This window comes from Coregonus clupeaformis, chromosome 16 (genome assembly GCF_020615455.1).
Source record: "Coregonus clupeaformis isolate EN_2021a chromosome 16, ASM2061545v1, whole genome shotgun sequence".
In the NCBI taxonomy this organism is placed as follows: Eukaryota; Metazoa; Chordata; class Actinopteri; order Salmoniformes; family Salmonidae; genus Coregonus; species Coregonus clupeaformis.
Genome location: NC_059207.1, coordinates 44,571,244 through 44,591,280, shown reverse-complemented (window position 1 = coordinate 44,591,280; position 20,037 = coordinate 44,571,244). Strand labels below are relative to the sequence as shown.

General features: G+C 44.5%; 1 protein-coding gene and 1 non-coding gene across 4 annotated transcripts; both read right to left on the bottom strand.

The window, feature by feature from the left end:
• Positions 1 to 5,100: 5,100 nt before the first annotated feature.
• LOC121584988 (LETM1 domain-containing protein LETM2, mitochondrial-like) lies at positions 5,101 to 19,531 on the bottom strand. 3 transcript variants are annotated; one of them, XM_041901276.2, is made up of 11 exons: positions 19,504 to 19,531; positions 19,053 to 19,119; positions 18,588 to 18,659; positions 17,742 to 18,258; positions 14,629 to 14,772; positions 12,999 to 13,142; positions 12,459 to 12,782; positions 12,102 to 12,221; positions 10,348 to 10,440; positions 10,121 to 10,189; positions 5,101 to 8,388 (listed from the first exon to the last, which is right to left on the bottom strand). In XM_041901276.2, the coding sequence occupies exons 3-11, from the start codon at positions 18,632 to 18,634 to the stop codon at positions 8,335 to 8,337; spliced, it is 1,512 nt and encodes a 503-aa protein (XP_041757210.1). In that variant the 5' UTR covers positions 18,635 to 18,659; positions 19,053 to 19,119; positions 19,504 to 19,531; the 3' UTR covers positions 5,101 to 8,334. The 3 variants fall into 3 exon arrangements, with proteins under 3 accessions (XP_041757210.1, XP_045081677.1, XP_041757211.1); XM_045225742.1 differs by lacking the exon at positions 19,504 to 19,531 and having other exon boundaries at positions 19,053 to 19,441; XM_041901277.1 differs by lacking the exons at positions 10,348 to 10,440; positions 19,504 to 19,531 and having other exon boundaries at positions 19,053 to 19,441.
• Positions 11,878 to 11,952, bottom strand: trnap-ugg. The gene has a single exon. It is a non-coding gene; the product is annotated as a tRNA-Pro (tRNA).
• Positions 19,532 to 20,037: the final 506 nt, after the last annotated feature.

Sequence of the window (20,037 nt, the reverse complement as noted above, 5' to 3'; positions counted from 1 at the left end):
CCAGTAGTGAATGTGTACACACAACAATCCCCTGGACAGTGGCAAAACAAAAATAATGGAAACAGACCCAGGAATCAAGAACACCGACCACAACAGCAGACAAATCTTCCTCATCACTTGCATCCTCCCGCTGACTTTGCCCATCATAATCTTGTTCATCTATCCTATCATTTTCCAGTTTTGTTAACATGCCCCTCAGTCCCTCATAACAGTCTATATCTAAGTGAGATCTTCTTTCTCTTCATTCTCCTCTTGTGGGAGTTCCCATAGGGGTAAATCTTTTCACTCCCTCCTCTCTACATTCTCTTCATCTGTTTCTGCTGCTAAGGCCACTTTCTACCACTCTAAATTCCAAGCATCTGCCTCTAACCCTAGGAAGCTCTTTGCCACCTTCTCCTCCCTGCTGAATCCCCCCTCCTCCTCCCTCACTGTGGATGACTTCGTCAACCACTTTGAAAAGAAGGTTGACGACATCCGATCCTCGTTTGTTAAGTCAAATGACACTGCTGGTCCTGCTCACACTGCCCTACCCTATGCTTTGACTTCTTTCTCCCCTCTCTCTCCAGATAAAATCTTGCGACTTGTGACTGCAGGCCACCCAACAACCTGCCCGCTTGACCCTATCCCCTTCTCTCTTCTCCAGACTATCTCCGGTGACCTTCTCCCCTACCTCACCTCGCTGATCAACTCATCCTTGACCGCTGGCTATGTCCCTTCCGTCTTCAAGAGTGCGAGAGTTGCACCCCTTCTCAAAAAACCAACTGATGTCAACAACTACAGACCAGTATCCCTTCTTTCTTTTCTTTCCAAAACTATTGAGCGTGCCGTCTTTAGCCAACTCTCTTGCTATCTCTCTCAGAATGACCTTCTTGATCCAAACCAGTCAGGTTTCAAGACTGGTCATTCAACTGAGACTGCTCTTCTCTGTGTCACGGAGGCTCTCCGCACTGCTAAAGCTAACTCTCTCTCCTCTGCTCTTGTCCTTCTAGACCTGTCTGCTGCCTTTGATACTGTGAACCATCAGATCCTCCTCTCCACCCTCTCCGAGCTGGGCATCTCCGGCGCGGCTCACTCTTGGATTGCGTCCTACCTGACCGGTCGCTCCTACCAAGTGGCGTGGCGAGAAGCTGTCTCCGCACCACGTGCTCTCACCACTGGTGTCCCCAGGGGCTCAGTTCTAGGCCCTCTCCTATTCTCGCTATACACCAAGTCACTTGGCTCTGTCATATCCTCACATGGCCTCTCCTATCATTGCTACGCTGACGATACACAACTAATCTTCTCCTTTCCCCCATCTGATAACCAGGTGGCGAATCGCATCTCCGCATGTCTGGCAGACATATCAGTATGGATGACGGATCACCACCTCAAGCTGAACCTTGGCAAGACGGAGCTGCTCTTCCTCCCGGTTGACAACTCCGTTGTGTCCTCCTCCCAGAGTGCGAAGAGCCTTGGCGTGACCCTGGACAACACCCTGTCGTCTCCGCTAACATCAAGGCGGTGACCCGATCCTGTAGGTTCATGCTCTACAACATTCGGAGAGTACGACCCTGCCTTACACAGGAAGCGGCACAGGTCCTAATCCAGGCACTTGTCATCTCCCGTCTGGATTACTGCAACTCGCTGTTGGCTGGGCTCCCTGCCTGTGCCATTAAACCCCTACAACTCATCCAGAATGCCGCAGCCCGTCTGGTGTTCAACCTTCCCAAGTTCTCTCACGTCACCCCGCTCCTCCGCACACTCCACTGGCTTCCAGTTGAAGCTCGCATCTGTTACAAGACCATGGTGCTTGCCTATGGAGCTGTGGGGGGAACGGCACCTCCGTACCTTCAGGCTCTGATCAGTCCCTACACCCAAACGAGGGCATTGCGTTCATCCACCTCTGGCCTGCTGGCTCCCCTTCCTCTGCGGAAGCATAGTTCCCGCTCAGCCCAGTCAAAACTGTTCGCTGCTCTGGCACCCCAATGGTGGAACAAGCTCCCTCACAACGCCAGGACAGCGGAGTCACTCACCACCTTCCGGAGACATTTGAAACCCCACCTCTTTAAGGAATACCTGGGATAGGATAAAGTAATCCTTCTACCCCCCCCCACCCCCCCCAAAAAAAAAAAATTATATAAAAAAAAAACATTGTAAAGTGGTTATCCCACTGGCTATAAGGTGAATGCACCAATTTGTAAGTCGCTCTGGATAAGAGCGTCTGCTAAATGACGTAAATGTAAAAATGTAAATGTAAATCTGAATATGCAAATAGACTAACCATTCTTAGTGGAGATACCATGTGACCCTGACCCCATGACGTTCTCTGTATTACACAACCACACAGGCCCACCGTCGTGTGCTAGGCCAGATAATACCAGGTTTGGAGGGAGGATCATGCAACTGTGTCTGACCGTTGTTTTAGTCATTGTATTGATTTTGCTGCTCATCCTCATGTTGAAGTTTTGCTGCAATATGTGTTTAAAACTGGTAACAAATGTAATGTTAAATGTTGCCATGACCCAGGGCCAGGATGTAGGTTGCGAAGGATTAATTGAGCTACCCTTTACTGCTGAAGACTGTGATGTTTGAAAATATAACCTTAATGCAAGGATGATAGTCACTACATATCCTATATTCATATATTGGTCACTATATACATTTGCAGTGTTTGTGTGTAATGATGTGGGACCTATAAAAGTCCCAAAGGGGGAATATATTGGAGATTTTTAGTTAACTACTCTGTCTCACTTAAGGGAAGACAACATAACAAACCAATTATATGAATTATGCATGTTGTAGAATGAAACGCCTATATGCCCTATGTGCCTACGGATTAAGAACCAATTAAAGGGTGAAAACAGAGCCATGATGAAATGGCTCTATAGGTATTTTCCATTACATATATTATAATATGCTTAACAATAGTAGGGACATTTCTTTATGCAAATGCTGTGCTTCTGAGAAAGGATGGTTCCCTCTAGCTCCCTGCAGCTGGTCTGGGTGTGTAGTCAAGGACATGGGATGGAGATAAACTTCAGGAACAGATAGACCTGTATTCTTTCCATTTCTCGTTGCTTCTGAGTAACCTGGTCACACAGTCAAGACAAAGAGCCTCAGAGTGACCACAGTTTTTCAGTCCTGTCTTTTACTATCTTCCAAGGGTGCTGCTGTGTGAAGATATGAGTAGTAACAGAACTAACGTTATTACTTGTTTGTGCGCTATGACCCATACACATAGCCATAAGAAGAAACCATAGTGGCTCAAGGTCAAGGGAGGGTGGCTGTTTGGATAAAGAGGGGGTTCCGATATTATATGAAAAGGAGAAAAAGCAGACATGGAAATAGACAGGAAAGAAGCTAGACAAAGAAACCATAGTGGCTCATATATGATATGAAAAGATTAAGCTGTATAAACGGGGACGGCAGTTGCTCTGCAGACCAGCTCGGCTCTATTGATTGTGTAATAAAGTCTATCTTGATTCTACAAAAACTCTGAAAGTACTTTGTTTGATCATTTTCTACAACATGCTGATCTAGGGGTAACTTCTACTTCAGCGACGGCCGACCCTCCTCCCAGACAACTACTGGTTATGCAAGCTTTTGCTCTTACACACACCTGATTCTACTCATCAGCTGATCATCAGAACCTTGATTACCTAAATCAGGTGTGCTAGAGCTGGGCTGGATCAATAGCCTGCATACCCAGTAGCTCTTCACGAGGGATGGGCATCCCTGATCTACTTCAATCATTCACAATTGCATTCCTGCATGGTCATAGCATAGCCATAATGTCTAGAGTTAGCGCAGTGCTAGCTAATAGCAGTAATACATACGAGTTGTGCCGAATTAAATAAACTACTAAACTATGAAGATAAAAGCCAGTTTGAAGAGGAATAAGGGAACACAGGGGTCCAACACAGGGGTTCCATTATGACAAAGGGTGCAGACAATCATTCAGAAAGGACAAACTCCACACAGCCTCACTGTCTTTTAATGTCATATTAATAATATCAATACATGATACAGTACAACACCTGTGGATACATTTGCAGAGTATTTTGCACATTCTTATTCCCCGAGTGCAGGTCCATGCAGTGAAGGGCTGAATCCGAACCACAGTTATGTTGCCCATCACGCAAAACTTTATGCAAATCTCTAATTGATATCAATGCATTATTTATGTGGCAAGTTCTAGTAATGCGTATCATATTTCAAGTATCTCGATGTAAGGACCATTGACCATATCTGCCATCAAATGATTGGATGAGCTACTGTTCCATAAAAGTTATTCTGACCAAATCAACTCTCAATTTCACCACAAATTGTTAACACCAACACACTGAAAGACCACAATCCCTTTCTTTCTCTGCAGGTCTGTGTGACATTAATTGGAAGGACCTTTAGGCTCTATACTGAACAAATTAATAAACGCAACATGCAACAATTTCAACATATAAGGAAATCAGTCAATTGAAATAAATTAGGCCCTAATCTATGGATTTCACAAGACTGGGCAGGGGTGCAGCCATGATTGGGCCTGGGAGGGCATAGGCCCACCCACTTTGGAGCCAAGCTCACCTAATGGGGAGCCAGGTCCAGCCAATCAGAATGAGTTTTTCCCCACAAAAGGGTTTTATTACATACAGAAATAATCCCCAGTTTCATCATCTGTCCGCGTGGCTGGTCTCAGATGATCCCGCAGGTGAAGAAGCCGAATGTGGAGGTCCTGGGCTGGCGTGGTTACACGTGGTCTGCGGTTGTGAAGCCAGTTGGACGTACTGCCAAATTCTCTAAAACGAGATTGGAGGCAACTTATGGTAGAGAAACTAACATTAAATTATCTGGCAACAGCTCTGGTGGACATTCCTGCAGTCAGCATGCCAATTGCGCACACCCTCAACTTGAGACATTTGTGGTATTGTGTTGTGTGACAAAACTGCACATTTTAGTGGCCTTTTATTGTCCCTAACAAGGTGCACCTGCGTAATGATCATGCTGTTTAATCAGCTTCTTGATATGCCACACCTGTCAGGTGGGTGGAGAAACGCTCACTAACAGGGATGTAAACAAATTCGTGCACCAAATGAGAGAAATAAGCATTTTGTGTGTATGGAACATTTCTGGGATCTTTTATTTCAGCTCATGAAACCAACACTTTACATGTTGCATTTATATTTTTGTTCAGTATAGTTCATGTTACCCAACTCCACACCAAACTCTAACCCCACACGTCGACCGCTTGTTGATCTGAAAGGTAGGCCATTAGCAATATAGTTCTGCCTTTCACTATATTGCTTGTACCAACAAGTGTTTAGGGGTAGGAGTTAGTGTTTGGTTTGGTATTGGGCATGTGAGTGAGGGTATATACACAGGAGTCTACATTAATCTAAGTATGTGTCCTAATTCTCTCCCCCACCTTCCTAATCTCCTTACCTCCATGATCACTGATCTAAAAGGACCAAAAAAAGGTAACAGCATAAGCAGTAATATGGTGAATTCCTTTCACGCATCTGTCAACATGAAGGAAGGGAGCCAAAGGAAGGAACAAGGCAGGGGAATAGCTTAAATCTCTTATAGTAGAGTCAGTGGGGCTGGGGCAGAAGAGGCATTCCACAGAGAGCAGAGGTAACAAAGCACCTTTTTACAGACCTGGCTGTAAATTAATTTGCAAAACAATCCTTAAACCAAGTTGAACAATAAACTAAGGATGGAAAGGAGTGTCCCTGGTCTCATAGTCCTCTCTACCCTCCATTGAATTAATCACAGGTCTGAGTGGGTTGGATTGGTCAAAGCAGAAGGGTGGACATCTTGGTTTTGCTTATACACACACACCCCTACAGATCAGTGATTGGAAGGAGAGGAAGATGCACTATGAAGCCCATTCTATTCCATTCAGAAAGGGTGAATGGTCAGCCACTGACTAATCAGTGAAGTCAGGAGAAGTAATGCAATTTGGTTGGAGGGGTGGGGAGGGGTTCATAAAGGTAACCCCCTAACTCAGGGTTTCCCAAACCCGGTCCAAATAATCAAAGCTTGATGAGTTGGTTATTTGAATCAGCTGTGTAGCGCTAGGGCAAAAACCAAAACATGCACCCAGCGGTGGCCCCAGGACCGAGTTTGGGAAACCCTGACCTAACTTGATACTGAAAAGAGGTTTTCCTCAAGGCTAAGGCAACACCAAATGCACACTCTCTCACACACACACACAAGCATGAAACATATACAGTACACATTCTGCATGTTTATGTAGTAAACATTCCAGGAACCTTCTCGGTCACATAGTTGTGTTAACATATGTAAGCAGGATAGGTACTAGGCATTTCATCATCAAATAGGGGCCATATTTCAAGTTATTTGAGAACCACATTTAAAAAATAAAATGTAACACTTTCTTGTGCAATCCTTTAAGAGTTCGCAAATCCTGCATTTTCATGCTGTTTGAAATAAATTATTTTACACTTCTCTTTAGACATTTCTCTAGTTTAGATTTAACAGTGGGTATGGATCATTTCCAATAGCTGTCAAAGTCAAGTATATTCTATTTTAAATGTGTAAATCAAGGGTAGTAGTATAACAGCATTAACACAATATATACACAGTATATTCCAATAGAAAAGCTAATTGTCCACAGATAGGTGGTTGTGTTGATTATCAGGATTTAGGTGCTCCTACAGACTCTCCTGTGTATCAGGAGTGAACTCTCTCGCTATCTTACAATTACAGCGTTGGGCCAGAAACCGAAAGGGCGCTAGTTTGAATTCCCGAGCTGACTAGGGCACATCGACAGAGGCACTTAACCCTAATTGCTCCTGTAAGTCGCTCTGGATAAGAGTGTCTGCTAAATTACATAGGGCCACTCAGTCATATGGTCACACTTCACAATAAATTGCACAGATACCACGTGTGCTACATTTTCTGTTGTAATTAAATGCAACTACCATGGTAACTAGCTGGACATAATTTGCCCAATTTCCTTTACACATCAATCATTGTTTATATACCTTATCGGCAAAGACCATTTAGAGCTAAACATTTACATTCTGGTTACCAGAGTAGTTAGAGAGTAACTTCCTGGTATGAAGGCAAGTTAATGTAAAGAGTTGCCCAGTCTTAAATTTAAATATTCAACAAACAAAATAATAGGAGGGCAAAAGTTCATAGAACTCTTTAGTTGAGCGAGCTTGAGGGCGTGGCATAAACAACGTACAGAGCAGCTGTACTTTGTCTGCCAGACACGGAGAACAATTTACAGGGTATTTACAAATATACACGAGGGGGAGGAAGTGGTGGTGGTCTACGTTAGTCTGATCCAGATCTGGAGGTGATTCGGCCAACTCTAAGAGACAAAACACACCTTGACGATGAATGGTTCAAAGCAGCGGGTGGCCGTCCCATCGCCTCTGAACCAAAACATTGGACGTTATTTTCTGTGTATTTCCTGACAATTCTACATGTTGAATCGCCACCGTTCGTCGACAGCCAGCAGGTGACCGTTAAAACACCGCAGCCACATCCTGCTTTCGCCTTTGCGGTGTGTCTCGTCAAGAGGATTGAGCTTCAGCACCCAGGCTAGGTCTAAATACAACCCGAATCAGAGACCAGGCTAGGTCTAAATACAATCAGAATCTGAGACCAGGTTAGGTCTAAATACAACCCGAATCTGAGACCAGGCTAGGTCTAAATACAACCTGAAGTGAAACAAACTAAAGTTACACCAAAACCAACCAACCAGAACACTGGGCCAAATGGTACGTTTTGAGAGGCTGTGTCTACTCTTCAAGGACATAATAATATTTGTTACATCACTGGGTAACTGTGATCCCTAAAACGAAAGGTAATCCCAGTCAAGGGACTTTTCAGAGTTTACGTAACAGTGTCCTGAGATTGAGTGTGAAACCAAAATGGATGGAGTGCATAACATGTAGACCAAATAGATGCAGGTGAGAAGAACCAGAGACTGATCAGACAGAGCAGAGGGGGGTGTCCCGTTTTAAACACCTGCCAGTGGCCGCACTCCAGGTGTAGCCAGAGAAGAGAGGGGTCTGATCCAGAGCAAAGTGTCATTTTAGCCAAGCGTTGTCTGGTCTGATGACATTATCATCTCATGTGATGATCTTATGACCTTTCCATCACACAGCGAGCCCCATTGGCTAGACAGGGAGGACGGGGGACTTGGGGACAGACTCACGGCCCCCGGTCTTGGGGATAAGGAGGAGAATGAGAAGGTGTTAAGGAGGGCAGAGGGGTGGCTGGGTTGACTGATCCCTCTTGGTGTAGATGAGCTTGATTGATAGCCCCCACCCAACCCTAAGGACACAGGGTTGGGGTACAGTCAAGCCCTTTCAGTCCTCCTCACACGCCATTGGCACTTATCTTGCTCTTCTGGGACGCCTCTGCTGCTTTAGCCTGGGGGAGAGGTCAGAGGGCAAAGGTTAATCTACAAACAAATGATGTAAAGAAACGGATGGCACTAATTGAATAATGGTGATTTTCAGGCGTGGACATGAACAATAATTGAATAAAACCTGTTGTTATGGGCATACAGTAATTTAACTACTCATAAATCCTATATGGTTAATGAATGTGACAAATGGTGGATCGATGGTTAAATAGCTATGATTTCATGTGACTGGTTTGTTTATTTGTTTGTCTTTTAGCCCACAATGGTGCTAATCTTGGCAGGGCAGTTGTTTGTTGTGGTGTGTGCGATTAGGATGTGGTGAGAGAGAAAGGGAGACGGAATTGGGGTTAATGTAATTACCACTAACACTAACCTTTAACCATCTCTAACCATAAATCAAGACCAAAAAACTAATTTCATTGTTCACAAGTTATGAAGATGTTAAGTGAAGTTGTGAACAGTCATTTACTTGCCAGCAGCCTGGCCATCTACACTGCATTCGGAAAGTATTCAGACCCCTTCTTTTTTCCCCCACATTTTGTTACGATACAGCATTATTCTAAAATGGATTAAATAAACAATTTCTCAATCTACACACAATACCCCATAATGACAACGCGAAAACAGTTAAAACATTTATTACAAATAAAAAACAAATACCTTATTTACATAAGTATTCAGACCCTTTGCTATGAGACTCGAAATTGAGCTTAGGTGCATCCCGTTTCCATTGATCATTCTTGAGATGTTTCTACAACTTGATTGGAGTCCACCTGTGGTAAATTCAATTGATTGGACATGATTTGGAAAGGCACACACCTGTCTATATAAGGTCCCACAGTTGACAGAGCATGTCAGAGCAAAAACCAAGCCATGAGGTTGAAGGAATTGTCCGTAGAGCTCCGAGACAGGATTGTGTCGAGACACAGATGTGGGGAAGAGTACCAAAACATTTCTGCAGCATTGAAGGTCCCCAAGAACACAGTGGCCTCCATCATTCTTAAATGGAAGAAGTTTGGAACCACCAAGACTCTTCCTAGAGCTGGCCGCCCGGCCAAACGGAGCAATCGGGCTTTGGTCAGGGAGGTGACCAAGAACCCGATGGTCACTGACAGAGCTCCGGACCTCAGACTGGGGCAAAGGTTCACCTTCCAACAGGACAACGACCCTAAGCACAAAGCCAAGACAATGCAGGAGTGGCTTCGGGACAAGTCTCAATGTCCTTGAGTTGCCCAGCCAGAGCCCGGACTTGAACCCGATCGAACATCTCTGGAGAGACCTGAAAATAGCTGTGCAGTGATGCTCCCCACCCAACCTGACAGAGCTTGAGAGGATCTGCGGAGAAGAATAGGAGATACTCCCCAAATACAAGTGTGCCAAGCTTGTAGCATCATACTCAAGAAGACTCAAGGCTGTAATAGCTGCTTCAACAAAGTACTGAGTAAAGGGTCTAAATACTTATGAAAATGTATTTTTTCTGTTTTTTATTTTTAATACATTTGCAAACAATTCTAAAAGGGTAGTGTGTGTAGATTGATGACAGAAAAAAAAAACAATTTAATCCATTTTAGAACAAGGCTGTAACGTATCAGAATGTAGAAAAAGTCAAGGGGTCTGAATACTTTCCGAATGCACTGTATTTACTACGGCTACGCTGTCATTTCTAGCATGGCCATCTAGTCACTACAATGATGCTCCCTGTGGGTATCACATGACTGCGGGTCAAAGATGACTGACCTGAATAACCTGGGCAGGGGTGGGAGGTTTGTCTGAGACGATGGCAGCCTGGTCTCTAACCTCTTCCGCCTGGAGGAAAAGAAACACACACCAGAAATGAGGACTTTCTCTAACACCACCACAGGTCATCCTGGAGAAAATACTGGACCGGTCTGTCTTTGACCACAACCGGTTTATCTACTCTACTGAGCATTCTGTGACCAGGTCGTGTGTGTCTGTGTACTGACCAGCCTGTCTTTGATGACCAGAGCTGGGTCCACTAGTAAGTCTGAGGAGGAGGCTGTTGTTCCCTGTGGGGTCTCAGCTGGAGGAGCGGCCTTCTGCAACACAATGTTACATTATCATTATGAAAATGATCTTCCCCAAACTTGAAACTCACACACTGCGTATGTATGATTTGATTTGATTTTAGTCATTTAGCAAATGCTCTTATCCAGAGCGACTTACAGTTAGTGAGTGCATACATTATTTTTTATTTTTCATAATGGCCCCCCGGTGGAAACGAACCCACAACCCTGGCGTTGCAAACGCCATGCTCTACCAACTGAGCTACATCCCTACCGGCCATTCCCTCCCCTACCCTGGACGACGCTGGGCCAATTGTGCGCCGCCCCGTGGGTCTCCTGGTCGCGGCCGTCTACGACAGAGCCTGGATTCTAACCAGGATCTCTAGTGGCACAGCTAGCACTGCGATGCAGTGCCTTAGACCACTGCGCCACTCGGGAGGTATGTATGCCAGTTAGGCTCTACACTAGTTGTTAAGCGGATTTATGTGCTTAATTTTCAGAAGATATTTGGCCACTTTAGTTGTGATACAAACCTTAAAACATATAGGCCTATGGGCTAGGCTACATGAGGTAGCTTAGTGGTTAAGAGCGTTGTGCCAGTAACCGAAAGGTCGCTGGTTCTAATCCCCGAGCCAACTAGGTGAAAAATCTGTCGATGTGCCCTTGAGCAAGGCACTTAACCCTAATTGCTCATGTAAGTCGCTCTGGATAAGAGCGTCTGCTAAATGATTAAAATGTAATGTAAATGTGTGCGACTATGATTTGAAAAAAAGGCACGCGCTGTTTCTTGCCTAACTGCACACAAGCTGGACATCAAGTGATAATATATAATTCACAAGTGATAGGCTAATATTGTCCCCCATCAGACAATTCTTGATTTATTCTTATCTTTACATACTAAATAATATATGTATGAAATTTGTTTTGATTTAGAACGGACCATTATCATGCACCTGTCTCGAAACAGGGGCAGGGGAAACAAATACATGCACTTAAATAGCGAATGGAGGACACTTTTCCCGTGGTTCATTTTAATTCCAGCCAGGTAGGCTATACTCCTGTTGTAAAGAGAAGCAATGTGCTTAATATTAGGAAAGTTGAGAAATAAATATAGTAGGCCTAGCCTATAGAAAGCTGATGGGATCCTCCTATTTTTAATAGAGGCCATCAAAACTCTTGTTTTTTCACGCAATTGCATAGCCTATAGAAATGTTGCGCAACATGAGGTCATGGCCTCTCATGAAGTGTTTGATTAGATTTTCGATTTCATTTGCATTGATGTTAGCGTGATTAGAGGGACATTAAAGTGCTGAGTATCAGGCAGTTAGCACGTTTGGTAGGCTACTAATAACCATCAGCAGCATCAGAGCTTTGAGAAGCCGAATTACATGTTAACATTTACATTTTAGTCATTTAGCAGATGCTCTTATCCAGAGCGACTTACAGTTAGTGAGTGCATACATTTTTATACTGGCCCCCCGTGGGAAACGAACCCACAACCCTGGCGTTCCAAGCGCCATGCTCTACCAACTGAGCTACAGGGGACTACCATGACTAAACGGTCACGTGGAATTTGACTTCCATCATGACTCGTGAACGCCGGTGTGGCAGTAATGCGGTCAGCGTAACAGCCCTAGGTACAGGGGGTACGATGTCTTACCTCTAGTTTGGGTACAGGGGGTACGATGTCTTACCTCTAGTTTGGGTACAGGGGGTATGATAGGTATAATGGGTTTGATGTCAGTCAAGTACATAGCTCTGGAGAGCAGCAGCAGAGAAGGAGGAACGTTCTCCTTCAAGTGCAGGTCCAACCACTGGAGAGAGAGGTTACAGGTCAGAGGTCACTGAAGAAGCTAATCCTTTTTCGTCCCTAATGGCACAACAGGGTGCCATTTGGGACGCTCCCTTATAATACAATAAATAGATTGAATCCTTTAGTGGCTTGACATTATGCATCTTTAACAAGGTGGGCTATATGTTTTGAATTTCAATATATTCTAAGGCTGCATGATGCGACTAATGATGATTTGTTCACAAGTTGAGTGTCAGACCTGTTGCATCTGCTGGCGTAGCTGGTCAGTGGTCAGACCCAGTGACCTCATCCCTCTGCTACGACACACTGCCTGCAGCTCTGACACACTCATAGCAGGCACACCCTCAGTGGCTATCACCTCGTCGTCTGCTTTGATGGTTCTCAGCTGCCTCATCAGCTGGAAGCGGAGCAGGTTGTTGGTTCCTATGGGCTGCAGCTCCAGCAGCTTACACAGGGCCACCAGCTGGGGGCGCTCTAGATGCTCCAGCGTCAATTCATCTTCAAACAGCTTGGAGAACTTGACGATGTCCTTAGTGGTAGGCTGCTCCCCTGTGTGACGCACCTGGAGATGACACAGGGAGGACAGGGGTTAGTTACAGCAGTCTGGGGACTTGTCATGCAGACCAGACAGGCTTGGGAGGGACACGTGCACGTGAACATTATCACATCTTGAACGTTTTCAGGTCTGTATGACAAACAATGGGATGAAAACTTGAAAACACTCATGACATTATGAATCAGAGGTGTGGATGCATGCTTTGCCCCCTGGCTAAATTACCTTCTGTACATAGGTGGAGAAGCGCTGCGTCTCATCCTCTGTCAGAGCCTTGGTCTTGTTCCTCTTGGCCATCTCTGCTATGGTCTCCTGGAGGAATTTAGCCAGCTCCAGCTTAGCAGCCAGACCCTTCTTCTGCTTCTCTTCCTAAAGAGAGAAAAAGGAGGGGAAAGAGAGAGGGAGAAGTTATTTCTCAAATGGTCCTCATGCATAGGCTAGCATTAGCTACTTGCGATTCGTTTTAGAAATAGAGTAGGTTCTAAAAAAGGAGCCTCAATCGTATTCTATGAAGTTGCTAGGTAATGTTTAAGAGGGTCTATTTGAAAACAAACTTTCAAAGTGCTCCAGTTGGCTAATGGTGGTCACTACCACTGCTTCCTGTAGGTATCCCAATGGCCATGACGTGAGAGGCCACGCCAGGCACCTCTGTTGTACAGGAGCACGAGGACATATGAGAGTCATTCAGCCATGAGTGATCTACAACTAGCCAGGGCCCGGTTTCCCAAAAGCATCTTAAGGCGAAGTTCATCATTACAACCTTCGTAGGAGCATCGCTAAAATCTCAGAGCAGTTTCCCAAAACCATTGTTATTAACGTTGCGCTTGAAAACGCTCGTAATCTAACACCTGCCTTTTGTAGAACAGCTTATTGCATCGTTAATGTTTTATTGCCCTCCCGCGTCACTTTATACACAGAAGATCTCCGCTAAACATAGAATCACATGGTTTATTTTCTCTGACCGCAGATAACTTCAGAACAAAGTTGACTACAAATAAAGTTGCCAATGTCTTTGCAATTGATAAAAACAAGTAACATATAAAAATAAATTAGACCCTGGTCTCAATTGTGACCCACCCTGGTCACCCAAAAAGTAATACAAATATATTTGCAGCCGTAGGTGGTAATATCGCTCTAGGAGCCGATCCGTCGTCAGTATTGTGAAATAGTTATAAGGCAAGATTTGAATTGAGAAAGCTGATCCGAGAGAAGCGCTGCCTTTTTTCCCGATCCTATCAGTGTCGGCACTTGCGCCAACGACGCACTTAGACTGTTCTCTCTGCGTGGTTTTGGGAAACGCATATTACATCGTCAGCTGTTGTAGGAAAGATGCATCGTTAAAAAACACCCGTAAGCCTAAATTCCATCACTATCGGGAAATCGGGCCCAGGCCTATTGGGGCTAATCCCACACAAAGACCTGGGGTGTCCCAATAACTTCTTTCTTCCTGAAGTCTGCACCTGTTCACTACTCCCCACAAATGTAAAAACATTGGATTGGTGGGGGATTGGGCTAGAGAGTTTCTTATAGTAGTAATTTCCTGTAAAATCTATGAAGGGAGGTGAACAAGTGCGCACTTAGGGAGAAAATAGATTGGGACACACCTCTGCTCCTTCTACTGGCCTACAGGTCTAAGGAAAGATATCCACTAGTGGGGTGCATCTCAATAGTGTGCTTGTCTCCTTTCCTTTATCTGCATTGATAAGGAAGAACAGAAAAACAGACACCTAGCATATCATGACTAGATCAGTGCAGATGAATGAGAGGAGACAAGGAAGCAAGTTTAGACCACTGAGATGCAGTCCGTCATCAACAAGTCAGGGACATTAACATTGCAACAGTGTGAAGAACGTGCCTTCTTGGTCTCGGTCTCGAAAGTGGAGGGCAGCATCTCAGGGAAGAGCTTGAGGAAGACAGGAAGCAGGAACTCCATGAAGGGAACGATGATGAAGACCATGAAGGGCAGCAGGCGGAACAGGTCAGCACATGTCCTCATCAGCTGGAGAGAAAACAGACGGTTCGCAAAGCAAACAGTAACAGGTCTCACACAACGATAAGTAACAACATCAAAGGAGGAGAGGAGAATAAAAGGGATCAGAGTAGCCAAACATTGTCATATGACTTATGTAGGCTATGGTTGATTGGTATTATAGAAAGATGCAGTGATGCAATGTGAGTTTTGCCCCGTCATTGCACCAACACCCATAGAAATAGAATGCCCAGAGTGGATCCCAAACATTTTGAAATGTGACCGACAAAACAATGTTTTCTTAAAAATGTTCTCTTTGATTGACCTTTTGACCCACCAAGTCAACAAAACCAATGTCTGTGGCCACGTCTTAGGTGAAACTCCCAACTGATTCTGGTTCATTTTATGCACACAACTCCATCTGGTTCATGGGACCTTGTTCATTTTATGAGCAGGTCCAAAGCCTGGCACAATACCTCAGATAACCCTTCATGGGTTGTAGACTGCAACCCGTTACACTATACCTCAGCTAACCTTTCATGGACAGTAGACTAACATTACACTATATATCTCAGCTAACCGTTAAGGGCAATAGACTGTAAAAAGTCTCAAGATTCAAGGAATTTTGCTCATTGTTATGAGCAAGGGTGAAGGACGTGAAGTGAAGCCCGTATTTCTGATAGTTTAGTTCCTTTTATGAGCTGAATAGGGGTGAAGGACATTAGGTGAAGCCTCATATGATGAAAGTTCTATTCATTCTATGAACTGAACGGAGTGAAGGACATAAGTGAAACTCCATCTGAAACACTGTGCTGGTTATTTCACATAAGCAGGATAGTGAAACTGTACGTATGATAAAGGATAAAGTTTGTCGGATCAGAATAATGAAGAAAGTGTCAGCCTATTTGCAACACACTTTCTTGTTTTGTGTGTTGCACTTGCATTCAGTAGTCTATGAATCACATAATTATGAAGGCATAAATGCATGAAAGTGTGTATTCTTATTTAAAATGTATGTAGTTCTGTCCTTGTAATGCACTCGTCTATTAATGTTTTGTATTATGTCATGTTTTATGTGGAGCCCAGGGAAAGTAGCTGCTGCTTTAGCAGTAGCTTATGGGGATCCTAATAAAATACTAATATGGTCAGGGGTAAAAGTAGGTTTAATTTGTTACCGGTACTGTGCGCGCAATTTTTTTTATGAATCATAGAATAACATATAGAATCCTTCCTAATTTAGTATGATCTCTGTGGGTCTAGTAAAGATTTGTCGTAACTTTTATCATGTATTACCTTTTAATGTGGCATAAACACAACCAGTCATGACGTTTTCATCTGATTGTCAAACAATCACTTCAAAAGGCACTCCTGTTGGCTACCTGCGTTTGTCCACTCACAAATAATTCCAGCATCCAAACAGTGCACACGCAATTAGATGAATGGAAAGAGACAGCTGTTACAAAAAAACTTTTTAAAAGTGTAATGACATTGCCGATTATCATTAGGCACACAACACTAAAAGCCTGAATTGCTGCGTCCACTGCTGTATGGGCGTCTCGTCTGGACCACTTATCAAATCGCAACAGGAGGGTATATTGCCCGTTTTCAAGTAAATTCACTCATTTTCATGCAGCTGACCTGCGGTAATGTTAAATAACGGTGTAATTGCCTATAGTTTTCTTAATTATTGTGATAGACTCATGTTTTACCGATATAGCGTACCCCCACTATTTAGTTTGCTGGGACGCCATACCGGATCGGCTTACTTTCACTCCTGGTCTTAAGCCACAATACAAGAATGAATCCCCCTTGACCCACCATGGGCAACACTATGTTAGGAGTCTGTCCCTCCGTCTCTGGCAGACTACTAGCACTGCCAGTCCCTTTCTAAAATAGACCCGGTGCTGAGTAAAGCTCTACCATGGCATTCACATAGCAAGGGTCACACGGCGGTGTGTTTGGATGTGTGCATGTGTTATTGTGCCCATCTTGTATCAGAGGCAATAGGCTAGATGCATCCATTCAATCAGCCTTACTGATAAATATGGAGCCTGAAGTCAACTGAGGGTGTGTGTGTGTTTGTGTGACGTACTGTATCTACATGCCTGCGACCCTACGTGTACTGTGTTTCATTAATCAATCCACCTTATTTGCTGATAACACTGTAGCCTAAAGTGGCCTGTGTTTAACCAGGCAGCTTGTTAGAGAGACAGTTGGGTATACCATCCACATGAATGTCCTTTTTTCAGATAGCAGATTAACCACAACACTGGCACTGTGGCAGGCAGCGTTCTGAAATGTTTATAATCTAAGGGTCACAATGGGTGACTCAGACCTGAGATTAACTCAGTTTTGTTCTTAGACTGAGGGTTAAACTAGAATACCTCATGACATGTGGTTTAACTCCTTAGGTTGTGTTCAATAGGCACAACAAGAGAAAACATCAAAGCAAAAATTAGCAACATTGTTATTGGTTCAACAAGTTCAAAAGGTAGCAACTTGTTGTTTTCAAAACACTCAGAGGTTCCTGGTACTCCTTACTACACATCAGGGAGTATTCCTATAAATCCTGCCCTCCCCCCCTGTTATTTACTCCTTAAGGAACAGGTTAAACACAGACAGAGCTCAGCCTACACTTCCTGCATGGCCACTTCAATAGTCACAACAATGACAGTCTGACTGACTATGCACTGTCTGCAGACACAGACATCAGCCATACTGGCTGCCCTGAGGGCAATGTGCAGGACACAGTTTAGAGTCAATACAAAACAGTCACATATAGGTCAAATACAGCTCAGCACCTTCAATCAATGTTTACATGCGTGTGCAGCAGGCTGATCATCATCAGTAAGTCTAACCATGCTCTAGTCTAGTATTGTCCAGTGTTGGTCAGGTCTGTGGGACACACTGGTGGGACGTTATGGGCCATGGGTGGCTAACATCTGATGGAGCAGCTAGATGAAACATTGGTTTATTGTGCATCACTCCCCCAGCCTTACCCGTCTCCTCTCCCTGCGTGAGAGCAGTTGTCCGTGCAGCAGTCTCCACACCATCCTCCCTGCGATCTTGGTATCGATCCCCAGCAGCCTGAAGCCGTTGTAGTAGTGTTTCAGCTCATCCACTATCCTCTGGCCAATAGATTTCCTTACTACCTGGACCGTAGGGGCAGCAGCTGCAGCCGCTACAGTGGCGGAAGCAGGGGGAGCAGTAGCTGGAGGTTGGGGTGCAGGGCCAGAGGGGCCATTCTTGGGGGTCCCTGGGTGGTCATTCTGGGCTGGGGTGGCAGGAGCCTTGGTGTCCTGCAGCCAAACACAGGAGCTGTGCAGAGATCTGGCCAGCAGGGTGGTACTGTGGGTCTTGAAACCATGGAGCCAAACGCAGTGAGGGTAGCCAGACCTGGAACGCCTTAGGGAGGGTAGGGACGACAGGTGGCTGGGGGGGTCCAGGTTGTGGTGGACGTAAGCTGTGGAGGGGAGGGGGCAGCAGCTGTGCCTCTTAGACAGCAGGTAAGATCCCCTAGAGACAGAACATAGATACATCGGTATGGTCAGTGACTGCCTAGTCATATTTGACATATCCTTACTTTCACTACAGCAGCCAGTCAGGCACACTGCTGTTCTAATGTAAACTAGACCAATGGTTTATGGGGTGTCACCTATGGCATTTACAGACCAGACTAGCTTGTTTACATAACCAACTCTTCCAGATTACTTCCTGGAGAGTTAATCGACTGATTTAACTAGCAGGGATCTTGTGGACACGGGCAGTGGTGTCCCCACTGTGTGGTTGAGGTAAGTGCAGGCCTAAATGGTTTCTAATATAGAGCAGGTGACCTGGTCTCCTACCTTGATCTTGTTACTGCCAGAAGCACCTGTGCACTGAACACTGCCATTGTTACACTGGCAGATCGAGGTCTCCTGCAGGGTGAACAATAAGATCAGTGAAATACATTACTAGAAATGAAAATGAATACATACTGTAACTTCACAATGTTCTAGTACTGGTGGATGGCTAGTGTCAAGCTATTTTTTTTCCAACCGTCGTTTTGTTATGGATTCAATATGATAAAATTGCTAGCTAGCATGGATAGCTAGCTAACGATGCGGATTACGGCCAGTACTGTATCTCATTAGCTAGCTAAATAGCTAACATCCGCTGTCTTTCGAGAGTTTGAACCTTTGGTTTGACAACGGAACATCTGAAATATCTGACTTAGCAAACCTAGGAACATACAGAGATAATGCATGTTCCTAGAGCAAACACGCTAACAGCTGAAAACGAAAGTTGATTGACGAACTTTGCTCGCTTACCTCGAACGTCAAATTGTCCTAGCGTCGAGCTATGCTATGGCTGCCGACTGGTCGTCGTAAGGCTGGTCTAAAAGAGCAAAATAGTAACTGTTACAATCCATTCACAGTTGTGCGCTGATTGAAGATGTGCGACGAAAATCACCACTACTGATGTGATAATAACCCAATTTCCGACTGATTTATTACTAGTATTCCTTCGAGAAACGTCATGTACCCTTTTGACCAACTTCGCCTATTTGGTACAGTGACCTACCGCTGCTGCCGGCTCGTCACTAGTTAAGTTAACACAGCCATAATTATGGCTAAATCCCACCCATTTCTACAATTTCTCTTCTTAAAATTTGATTTTAAACCTAACCTTAACCACACTGCTAACCTTACGCCTAACCTTAAATTAAGACCAATTTTGACTTTGTAGCTATGTTATCTAGTGGAAAACCTGCTACTTCACTGAAAAGGTTATTGGTATTCACACAGGGCGCTTCTTCTTCGATGAGGTTTAACGGCGGTTGGTATCCAATAAATGCTGCATTACCGCCACCTACTAGACTGGAGTACAACTCCCTTTTACTTTGCTTCAAAAAATAAAAACATACCCTACCATCTAACACCACATTCACAAAAAATAAAATAACACCACCCTACTCCGCTATTTAAATCTACTTAGTCCTACCTCAGGCCAACAACCTGAGAGGATGGCACACCAGCACTTAACACATCCTGTAACTCTTCTGATGTCAAGTCTCACACACCAAAATACCTCTCTGCAGCTGCCACCACAACCTCAATTGTCTGCGATTTATGTTCCATCCCTGCAGTACAGTTGATAACCATTGCTTTAAATGCTAAAAATCCAATCTTACTCAAACATATATCACTTGTTGGCCTATCCCTCTGTACTGGTACAGAACTACTACTCACACCACTTCTCTCAGGATCCCTCCCCCTTGACCCATCTTCCTCTACTTTCTTCACTGCCTCAGCA

Coding starts and splice junctions, on each gene's coding strand:
- LOC121584988 (XM_041901276.2), bottom strand. CDS start 18,634: ATGGCAGTGTTCAGTGCACAGGTGCTTCTGGCAGTAACAAGATCAAG. Junction 12,783..12,998: donor TCTCCACCTATGTACAGAAG/GTAATTTAGCCA, acceptor TGTCATCTCCAG/GTGCGTCACACAGGGGAGCA. Junction 10,190..10,347: donor TGGTCATCAAAGACAGGCTG/GTCAGTACACAG, acceptor CTTTTCCTCCAG/GCGGAAGAGGTTAGAGACCA.